This window comes from Chinchilla lanigera, unplaced genomic scaffold (genome assembly GCF_000276665.1).
Source record: "Chinchilla lanigera isolate Chin_1 unplaced genomic scaffold, ChiLan1.0 scaffold00117, whole genome shotgun sequence".
Taxonomy (NCBI): domain Eukaryota; kingdom Metazoa; phylum Chordata; class Mammalia; order Rodentia; family Chinchillidae; genus Chinchilla; species Chinchilla lanigera.
In genome coordinates this window covers 788,944-800,597 of record NW_004955518.1, presented here as the reverse complement: position 1 = coordinate 800,597, position 11,654 = coordinate 788,944, and the positions used below count along the sequence as shown (strand labels likewise).

General features: G+C 38.3%; 1 protein-coding gene across 3 annotated transcripts in view; it reads left to right on the top strand.

The window, feature by feature from the left end:
* The window catches only part of Epsti1 (epithelial stromal interaction 1 (breast)), a 129,055-nt gene extending 119,272 nt beyond the window's left edge, over positions 1–9,783 (top strand). For all 3 annotated transcript variants that reach the window (XM_013506971.1, XM_013506970.1, XM_005409056.2), the window contains one exon: positions 9,113–9,783. In XM_013506971.1, the coding sequence (XP_013362425.1) occupies positions 9,113–9,121 (9 nt within the window). In that variant the 3' untranslated portion in view covers positions 9,122–9,783. The remainder of the gene's footprint in view (positions 1–9,112) is intronic.
* Positions 9,784–11,654: the final 1,871 nt, after the last annotated feature.

The following is an 11,654-nucleotide window of genomic DNA, read 5'->3' as shown; positions in this document are numbered from 1 at the left end:
TGCCTGGGCGCAAGGCGCGGGGGGCTGGGGGAGCCTGCTCGGCCGGCTCCGAGGGCCTGCTCGCCCCGCCCGTCCCCTGGGCCTCCCAGCGCCTAGAAACCGGATCACAAGTTTGAGGCCAGCCTGTGTACCTTAGTAAGACCCTGCCTCAGAATAAAAGTAAAGGAATAAAGGAGTGGTTCATTTGTAGAGAACTCACATAGCATAGGTGAGGCCTTGGGTTCAATCTGCAGGACCCCAATAAACAGATAAAATGTAGGAAAATAATCAAGCACTTGCTAATCTGAAAACTGGAGATGACACTTTAATACATACTTGAGCATAAAATCATTTTGGAAAAATTAACCTATTAGAAATCTTATACACATGTTTCCTAAAAGGCATCTAGTAGTTAAAATTGAGGGTAGATTTTATAAATGTCTACATATTTAAAGTAACTGAACACAAGCAAATGTATGTATCTACTTTATTGATAAGGCAATTTTATTAGCTTTGCTGTGACATTCAGAATAGGACAACATGGAAAAGGGAAAGTAATCAAAAGAGTATCTTTGTGCAGTAAGAAACAATATACACAGCATGAACTTATCCATGAAAATATGTGGGTAGGTGTCACATGGAAAATGGAGCATTTTGAAGACATTGTCCAGTTTCATATAACTTATTTGGGAAATGAGATTAGAATGCAGATTTTGGTGAGGATTTGCAAACTCATTGTAGATTTGTTATTTCTCCACTACTTAACACCTTCTAAAATACTTAGAAAAATACCTAGGATTGAGACAAACTGATGGGAGAATGTAAAAGGTAGATAGCATAGTATTCCATTAAGAAAATGAGAAGTCAACAAGCTGGCTCACCAATGGCTCTTGGTAAGCCTCAGATAGTGAGCTACAAATCTCTGTTTGGACCTCTTGACAGATAAGAGAGGACTACCATTTTCATCTGATGTAATGATGAAGATGAGTGGAGGAAATGTTTTTAGTAGGATAGGCAACTCCAACGTCATATTGGTTCTTCCCTTTCTTGAAAGAAGCAGTGACAGAAGGGATGAGCACTGGACTTTCCCTGTGGACCAGTTCCACCTCATCTATGTGCTGGGGTACTTTGTTCTAATATGTCCTCTGTCTCCAGAATGAGCAAATGCTCCATCTCAACTAGAAAATGCCTATTAGCTTAAAAAATATAAATTATAGTCATAGCCTCTTTCACTTCTGCTCCTACCCTGTTTCTTTGGCATTATAGCAATACTTTAAGAGATGTCTGTCCTTGTCCTTTCTAAGTTTTCCCTTCTACTTTTTTCTTAAATCCATTCTAATCAGGTTTTAGACTGATTAAAATATGTGTTTAAAATATGTGTTCTTTTCATGATCACTACAGTGTGCATATTTCAAAGCCCAGTGGTTACTTTCTGTCTTTGTCTTTGGCCTATCAGCAACATTTGTAATGGTAAATCACTCCCTTTCTTCTTAAAAACTGTTTTCTTGGTTTCTAGGTCACTGTATTCTCTGGGGTCTCCACATATCACATTGGCTATTTCTTTTCATTCTCCTTTTCTGAATCCTCTATGCTTGTCTGTCCTTTTCAACACTGCAGTGCCCAGGGGAGCCACTATTTCGTTTTTAATTTTGCTTCATTAATACCTTAGTAGCACCATTTGTTCTGACAAAGTTGAATACCTTCTATATGCTTATGACTCCCAGATTACTGTTTCCATCCTAAACCTCTTCTTTCTGACTCCAGCCTTGCACATCCAGTCATCTGTCCAGCATCTGTACGTGGATACGTCACAGATATTTTAAGCTTAATATGTCTAAAACTTAATTTTTGATTCCTTCCAACTCAGTGCTCTATCTGTACTGTCCCCTTTCCATATCATACTACACAATCCTTTTCTCACAGCCCCGCAGCCAATCCATCAGCAAATCCTCTTGGCTCTCCCTTCCAAGTACACCAGTGCAGAGCTTCTCCCACCAGTGCTCCTCCAGACCCTGCCAGTGATCTCTCAGTCATTTGTCTTGGTCACTTTTCATCGCCGAGACACAGTAACTGAAAGAAGGAGAGGTTTATTTCTGATTACGTTCTTTCTTTTCTTCTTTCTGTTTCCTTTTCCTAGTGTCCAGCTTTAAGGCAGATAGAGCCTGGTAGAAGGACTAAGTGAGGAAAGATGCTCATCATGGCAGCTAGGAAAGGAGAGCGAAAGAAGGGAGGAGCCAGGGACAAATATACACCCTTCTAGGTCACAGCTCCAGGGATCCACCTCCAACTAGGCCTCCTGACAGCACAGTTAGCTGCTGTACTCATCCTCGGACAATCTACTGATGAATATGGCTCCTGCATGATCCACTCACCTTACACACCCATTTGGCAGGTATTTTAGATCCAAACCATAACCCTCCTTGATCATTTCCTTGCTTCCACTCTTACCACCTGGATCTGTTCTCAGTAGGAGAGAGACAGAAGTCAGATGCTGTCACTCCTTTACTCCAAACTACCCAGTGGTTCCCGTAACTTGAACTAGAAGCCAGAGTCCTTACAGTGGCTACCAGCATGCTGCTGCTGAAGATGTGTCACCTCCTGGCTCTCTCCTACTATTCTCCTCCCTCCTTTTCATTCTCTACCTGCCCTAGTTTTCTTGAAGTTCTTTGAAAACTTCAGACACTGTTGGGAGAGAAACTGTCTGTACCTCAGACACTGTATCTAGGACAAGGCCACTGCCTCTCATGAGTTTGGCAGGGCCCCATGAGAAGTGTGCACAACTCATGGAGCTGATGCACATAGTAACTTGGCTTTCACTTGAGATTATACAGACAGTTTTCTCTTGTTTCCTATGAAGCCACCAAGTCTGAGGACACCAAGACATCCTGTTCTACTACAGATCCCAGATCCTCCCCTCCCCTTAAACTCCCATGAACTCATTCATATACTGATTATATAAATAAACACAGGTTCCAGGCAGTTCCTGTCTCCATCAGGAGAGAGCACTCTACCTGACCCCAGCTTTTGTACATCGACTCCTGTCTTTGTCATACCCCACCATCCTCCCTCTGGAGTTTCAAGAGCTGTGCTGGATGCAGCAAGACACTGGCTGCCTTCACCTTAGGGCTCTTGCACTGGCTGTTTCCTCCATGTCGTTGTTTATATGGTTTGTTCTCTTTCACATTTTCTCAAATTCCACCATGTCAGTAGGATTATCTTGGGCATCTATTTTAAGGCTGCTGCCTGTGCTCTCCTCTGGCTCTTTCAGTTCCGTCCTCAGGCTCTGCTTTCTTATTGCACAGCACTCTTCAACTCCTAACATACCTTTCTAACATGTTTTACTTGTGTGTTTTGCTAACTGTTTATTCTTAATCTTTCCCTGTGGTAATGAATGTCCATAATGATAGGTCCCTTTGATTGTTTTTTCACTGATATATTCTAAGCACAAAATAATAACTGGAAACTTACTGCACACATATGGAGCAAGTGGTTGTTACTGAACATTATAAACATAACAAACAGATTTAACCATTTGATGTACTAAAATAATTAAATGCTGTATTTAAAATTGCTGTGTAGAACATTTGATGGAATAAAAATTTGATTTGGCATAATAGCAAAATTAAGGAACAAATAAAAACTATAGTACTTTGAGAAAGGAGATTGACAAGGATACCAGAAAACTGAGAGATATCCCTTGTTCCTGGGTAGATAGAATCAGTATAGTCAAAATGGCCATACTTCCAAAACTGTTACACAGATTTAACACAGTTCCAATCAAAATGCCAATAGCATTCCTCACAAAACTAGAGATCCTAATAGCAATCCTAATATTCAAATGGAATCAGAAGAGACCTAGCATAACAAAAGCAATTCTCGGTAACAAAGACAAGGAAGGAGGCATCACGATCCCTAACTTTAAGTTATATTACAAAGCTATAGTGATAAAAAATATGGTATTAGTTAAAAAAAAAAACTACAGATAAGTAGAACACAATACAGTACGCAGAAACAATTCCAAGTACACTCAGCTACCTTGTCTTTGATAAGTGACCCAATCCTTTTGCTGGAAGAAAGATAACCTCCTGAACAAATGGTTTTCCAACTGGTTACCCACCAGCTGAAGATTGAACCTAGATTCATATCTCTCCCCATGCACTAAACTAAAATCAAAATGGATCAAAGATTTAAACAGAATAGAAACACTTAATCTGCCAGAAGACAAAACAGTTAAAATACTTGAAGACATAGAGATAGGCAAAGACTTTTGGAACAGAACCCCAGTTGCACAAGAAATAATACCAAAAAATCAACAAATGGGATAACATCCAATTAAAAGCTTTTGCACAGCAAAGGAAACCACCAAAAGAGTGAAAGGACAACTTATAAAATGGGAAAACAATTTTGCCAGCTACTTCTAAATGACTAATATCTCAAATATATAAAGAACTCAAGAAAATTAGACCCCCTCCAAAATTTAAAGACCCAATAAAAATGGGCATCTGAAATAAATAGACACTTAAGTAAAGAAATATAAATGACCAATAAATACATGAAAAAAATTGTTCAACATCACCAGCCATTCAAGAAATACAAATTAAAACAGCACCGAGATTCCCTTTCACTCCAGAAAGAATGGCTACCATCAAGAAATCAACCAATAATAAATTTTGGTAGGGCTGTGGAGAGGGGGAAAGGATCCTTTCTTCATTGTTGGTGGGAGTGTAAACTGATACAGCTACTATGGAAATCAATATGGATATTCCTCAGGTAACTAAAACTAGAAATTCCATTTTACTCAGCTATTCCCCTTCTAGGTATCTTCCTGAAAGAATTAAAGATATAGTCACAGTGATGTATGCACACCCATATTTGTAGCAGCATAATTCATAATAGCTGAATTTGGAAGCAGCCTGTATGTCCATCATCAAATGAATGAGTGAAGAAAAGTTGGTATTTATACACAACAGGGTACGACTCTGCCATAAAAAGAGCAAACTTGAGTCATTTGTAGGAAAAGAGACAAACATTGAGACCATAATGTTAAGTAAAGTAAATCAGATGCACAAGTTTGATTTCTCTTATATGAGAAAGTCAATACTGTATATAAATGAAGTACGATATAAAAGACAAATAATAGGAAAAAAGAGAAAAAGTTTTTCTAATCCAGCATGGACAATGTCTCTAACAATGTATTTTGATTTAGTAGAATTGTCTTACATGTTTTGGGGCTTATTAGTCTAGCTGTTACTCTGTCTGATAATTAAGGACTTCTGATTTATGTCTGATTTATAAGGACTTTCAAGATGAATAAATGAATCTGATGGTGGCAGAAAAGGGAGGCAGGAGAGGGAAGAGAAAGTATTGGGATATGTTCTGTACATGTATCAGCTCCCCACAGCAAAGGTCACCATTGTGTACTGCAGACAGGTACAAAAAAAAAATCCTTAAAAAGAACAAAATAGGATACTGATATAGAAAATACAATTTTTGAAATTAAGGAACTCAGTGAATTTATTGTACTAAAAGAGACCCCAAAGAACTAAACCAAAATATCATTTCTCATCTATTATTTAGAGGAAAAAAAGCCAAAAGATTAAAAATATGCTCTGTTTACAAAACTGTGGGTAAATAGACTCTTTACAGATTATTGGCAGAAATGTAAAATGATACATACACTAAAAGTCACTAAATTTCCAGGCTGGTCTCAAACTTGTAATCCTCTTGCCTCAGCCTCACACACTGCTCAGATTACAGATATACACCACTGTGCCCAGCTCTCTAGATCAATTTTTAAGTCTTCTCATAAAATAAAAGCCAGACCAAGGGAGATTTTAGGAAAAATTTACTAAATTTTCATTTATAAAGTTTTATTTTATTATGTTGAATGCACTTAGTGTGAGATCTACCCTCTGAACAGACTCTGAGGTGTAAGTATGTTACTGTTGTTGACTAACACAGTGGCACAGCTGGTCTCTGGAGCACATTCATCTTGCCTGAAATGGAATGTTATCCCTCCTGGTCAGGAATTTCCCTTTCTCCTCCCACTCAGACCCTGGCAGTCACCATTCCACTCTGCTTCTATGGCCTTGACTGTTTGAGATATATCACATAAGTGAAATATTGCAGTGTTTGTCTTTCTATGGTTGGCTTATTTCACTTAGCATACTGCCCTCAGTTCATCGATGTTGTCACATATCACAGAATTTCCTCCCCTTTTTAAAAGGTCTGGTAGTATTCGTGTATGTATTATCACATTTTCTTCATCCATTTATTTGTTGATGGACACTTAAGTTGTTTCCACATCTTTGCTACTGTGAATAGTGATGTAATGAACATATTACCCCTTAGAATGCTGATTTTAATTCTTTTTTATTTTAAAAAGAATAAAAAATAAGGAAAAAATCATCAAAAATGATACAGAATTTCAAAACAAGATAATAGGAAATTATGTTATATTGCATATTATCTTCATAGTAGTTGTTCAGGTTACCAGATATATGAGCATGTTCAAAGAAAATATTATTTCAAATGTCTATAAAATTTGAAAGTGAAAATAGTGTTCTCTAAAACGATTGAGCAGACAAATGTGGTTCTCAATTAAAATCAGAGAAAGACTGTGGAAGATAAACACTAACTTTCACTCATGAACATAATTTTTTTTTTTTTGGTACCTGGGCTGATCCAGGGGCTTCACACTGAGCTACATTTCCAGCCTTTTTTTGTTTTTTATTGAGACAGAGCTAAGTTTTGCAGACTGGGCTCGAACTCACAGTCCTCCTACCTCAGCCTTCCAGAGTATTAGAATTATAGGCATGTGCCACCTCACCCATCTAAAAAAAAAAAATCACAAAATTTTTTTCTTTTGGTACTAGGAATTGAACCCAGGACCTTTCACTTGTGCAGAAGGTGCTTGTGCCACTGAGTTATATCTCCGGCCCACAAAACTTTGAGATTCAATAGCATTAAAAAAAAAAAAAAAACAAAACAAGCATATCCCCACCAAATTGCATTTATCCCAGTAATCCAAACTTGGCTTATCACAAAACAAAATAAAACTACTGTGATAATTCACCTCATGAATTATAGAACCTCTATAAGAGCATCTTAACAGATACAAAGAAAGCATTTGATAAATATTAATATTCACTAAAAACTTCTAGCAAACTAGGAATAGCAAGGAAATCATTTTATCTAATAGCATCAAAAGTCCATAATAAAAATGCATCAAAATATTTGCTTTAAATTAAATGTAAGAATTGAAAGGGAAACAATTATTTATAAATTGTCTCAAAGATACAATTATCTACATAAACCATGAAAGAGAATTTATAATGAAATTATTATCATAAATAAAGACTCAGTAATGTTGGTGGATATATAGAATCTATCTATCTATCTATATATATATATAATGCAACTTCATTTCTACACCTTTGGAATAGTAAACAAGCATAATAAAAAGAACCAACCACAGATGCCAGAACTTTACATAAAAATTGTTGTAGAAAGACATTAGGGAATAAATACATGAATGGTTATCTCTTGTTAGTGGATAAGGATGAACTTTCAAGTAATATATAGATTTAAATTATAATGAAAGCAAAGAATCAAAAAATAGCTAACTTCTAAATACGAAGAGGTATATGTGGGATCTTTGTCAAGCATTTAACATAGAGACAGTGGGCACCAGCAGCCTCAACCAGTTCTGGAATTTTGATCTTTCCCAGAAAGGCAGGGCACATTCTTTGGGAAAATGGATTCTTCAGCACCTACTATAGGGCAGTCAGGTACCCGCCTGAAATTATGTCCTTTCCCGAAACCACTCGTAAAAATCAACTTCAGTTAGATTAAAATTTATGAAGAGAAGAAAGACTTTAAAGTTTAGAAGAAAATTAAAGTGGCTATTTATAAAATTCCACAAATGATAGATTTTGTAATATCCAAAATATCAACCAAAAGGAAATGATAAATATATCTACATTAAAATTTAAAACATCTGTTCATCAGAGGACAACATACAAAAGGCCCAAGTCCGAAACTGCGCCTTCTACGAACACTGGACAGAATTTGGTGTAAGAGCACATTATGAGTGCCTTGATTTAGAAGTTGGTCAGTGAGTTGAGTTTCCCCAAGGAATGTGAGAGGAGAGCTATGCCCCAAGTCATAGGTGGGGTTTGGAGGAAACTTTGGAACTAGTGCAAAGCTAAAGAGGGAAGATAAGAGGGAAACAGGAAAGAGTCAACTGTGAGCAACCCGTGGAGAGAGATAGCTGTTCCTTGAGATGTCACAGGTACACCTAAGCAGCAGGCCTCCACTAAGCATGTGTTGGGTTAATAAACGGGACTGACCTTCCCTCTCAAAATCATTGTAAGTTAAGTTGCAGCCATCTCCTATCAGTTTATACATCTCTTCTTCAATCCTTTAAAGTGCTTTTATATTTAGAAATGTAGTTTGGTTTTCTAGAATCCTCTTTGGGCTTCATGAAGCTCCCTAGAATGGGACACTTAAAAAATCCCTTTAAGTAACATTTTCTCTGATAATAGTAGGCAAGATTTGGGATGCTATCGAAACCCTAAATCCTACATCTTCAAGGGCAGTTAAGCATTTGCTATGACCTTTGAGGACGCCAGAGTTTAGTTTCCCAGAGTGTTACAAAGAAACAGCAACGGTGTATTCCCAGGGCAGTGCGGCCCAGCATTGCAGAGAACTTGGTGGAGATTTCTTGACCCTCGGAGTGCACTGCGGGTGGGAACTCATAAGTCTGTCTCCCCCGTAGAAGTCACCCCCTGCCTCGTAACGTAGTGCAAGTCCACCTGAACTTGATACGTTTCCATTTAAATTTCTCTGCTCCACATTGCCTCCATCCTGTCCTTGCTGCCACTGTGGAAGTGCTGACGGCAAACTCAGCCAGGCTGCCATCACTGACAGCCAGCGCCTCTGGACAGAGACTGTTGTGAATCAGATGCATGTGACTTGAAAATGAAGCCACCTCACTGGCGTTCAAATCATTCAAAGGCACTCATTTTCGCCTGCTGCAGTTTGACTATTCTTCGAAGGAACTTCATTTTGGACTACAAATCATTTGAATTTTATTTTGCTCCTTATAATTTTTGTTCTCTTTCTCTTTCAGGGCAAATGAAAAACGTTAATTTCCCTGTGACTTTCATCAACTGACCTTGAAAACCTCGCGAGATGCTTTTCTTTAACACAGTTTAGCTCAGCCTCCCTGTTTTCTACCTTACCTTCGACTGCCTGTCCACTCAGTGAGCAGTTAGGGATGGTCAATTTCTCTCTGGCATCAGTTATGCATGTTTGCAAGCGCTGATTACTAAACTCATTTAATACCTACTTCCTGCAAAACGTTATATTGTTTTTACAATTGGTTTTGCCTCTTATTAGAATCATTAGAACAATGTTAGTAAGACAGAAACAGAGGGACTCACTTGATACTTTCGGGTTAGGGAGAACACTGCATGCTGCAGGCTTCTTTCCATAAGCAGCTATTTCTAAGCTAATTTTCAGATCAAGTTTGGGGAAGCTTTGGGATCCTTTTAGATTGTTATCACTACTTTCTTAATCTAGGCAATAAACATGACCAAAAGAAAAATATCATATACTCTATTAAACAAACTTTTAAATAAATTTTGAACTGTTTCTATTTTGGCTAAAATCAAGTGTATATAAACAGGCTGTTTTTATTTTTGGTGCAAAGCTCTTAGGCTTTTCTCTCTTCAGGAGTCTCATTTTAATTTCCTTTTACAGTCCATATAGATCAAATATAATAAAATAATCGCTGTTAAATCTTGGGTCTTACTTTGATCTTTATATTTATTAATATGGTCCCCCTGATTTTCAGACTGGGATAAATTATCTCTATAAAAATCAACTCGACACAAATGTAGACATCATCTGTAGTCTGTAGGTATGTTGAAAACTTTTCTGTGTTGGCACTTATTTCCTGTTGCCGTTCAACTTCTGTGAGCTTGAACCAGTACACATATGATTTCCCGTGCTATGTCATCATAATCTAGTTCCGGGACCCCATTCCTACCTTTATCTACAGTGAAAGGATTGCTGTCCATTTAATTGTAGAATAAAATCCAGAAACAAATCATGTATTTTACAGCTGGGCAGCCAACTATTTGCAGCATTAAGAGATCTGCTGTGTTACTAATTGCTCTGTTGAAATTAACTTTCCAAATCTCTCTATTCAAGGGAAATTGGGATTTGAAATTCTTAGGCCAAGACTCATGACTAGGGCAAGTGTGCCCTGCAGAAAGGGCCTCACTGGGTGGGGTGAGAGGGTGGGTGAGAACAGATGGTATTCAGGCATTTTCTCTGGAATTACAGATGCACAGACTTGGGTTTCCCTGCACTCTGCCAGCTGAAGCTGTGTTAGTGCTGTTGACACCAATATAAAATGTTTGGTCCATTTGAAATCTTTGTTGTTGCCTTATATGGAGAAAACTACAGCCCTCAGCCTGTGCTGGAGATGCAGCCAAACTGACTGTAAATGTGAGACTGTGGCAGGCATCTTACTGTTGTGGAAAGTGGCCATTTCAGCCCCACACCTGCCAGCCTGGCTGCCTTGCTGTGGTGCTTCAGTTTTTGTGTCCCTGCTTGCTATTCTTCACTTGCTGCATTTTCCACGGTGTGGCCAAGAGTAGGAGAAGGGGATGCTTGCTTTCTTTGAAGGCTCTCAGAAGTTTTTATAAACAATATATTTATTTCTCATAGTTTTGGAGGCTGGAAGTCCAAAATCCAGGTGTCTGAAAGATTTGTTATCTGGTGAGAGCCCACTTTCAGGCTGATAGTGTTTTCCTCACATGGTAGAAGGAGCAAAGGATATTTCTTGGACCGCTTTTTTTTGTTTGTTTGTTTGTTGGGGTTTTTTTGAGATGGTCTCACTATGTAGTGCAGGCTGGTCTTGAACTCACTATCGAGCCCAGACTGGCCTCAAACTCACAGTGATCCTCCTGCCTCAGCCTCCCAAACTCTGGGCTTACAGGCATGTACCACCACACCATGCTTGGGCCTCTTGTATAAGGACACTAACCCTATTCATGAGGCTTCTACCCCTGTGACATAATCACCTCCCAATGACCTTATAATGCTATCACCTTGGGGTATGGATTTCAACATATGAACTTTGAGGAGCATAAACTTTCAGACTATAGCACAGAGGTTTTGTTAAATCTAATCAAATTACTTTGTCAAAAGGTAGCATCAGTATTTATTACCACCAGATGCAACAGGACTTTGTTCATACACCTGACGGAGAACTACTGGTGATTTTAAACATTTTGCCAATGTGCTGGGTTTAAAATGTTACCGGAGAAGTTAGCCCTTCTGTTTTCATCATGTTTATGGATCATGGTTTATCTCTCTCCTTTGTGGGGAGCAGGGAGGGGGTGAAGAGTGTGTGTAGCCAACCTATAAAAACCTCTCTGTGTTAAGGTTTTATGTTGCCAATATTCTAACTTTATCTTTTAATTTGGTGCTACTTAATTTGATAATAAAGTTTGAAATACCTGTGTATTTGGATTCATCAAGTTTTTTTCCTTGTGGTTTCTCATTTGTATTATGTTGATAGATTTTAAAGTAACCTGCCTAGTGGCTCATCCTAGCAAAACAAAGGATTTCCCCCTCCTGTTTGGCCTCCTTATATGAAA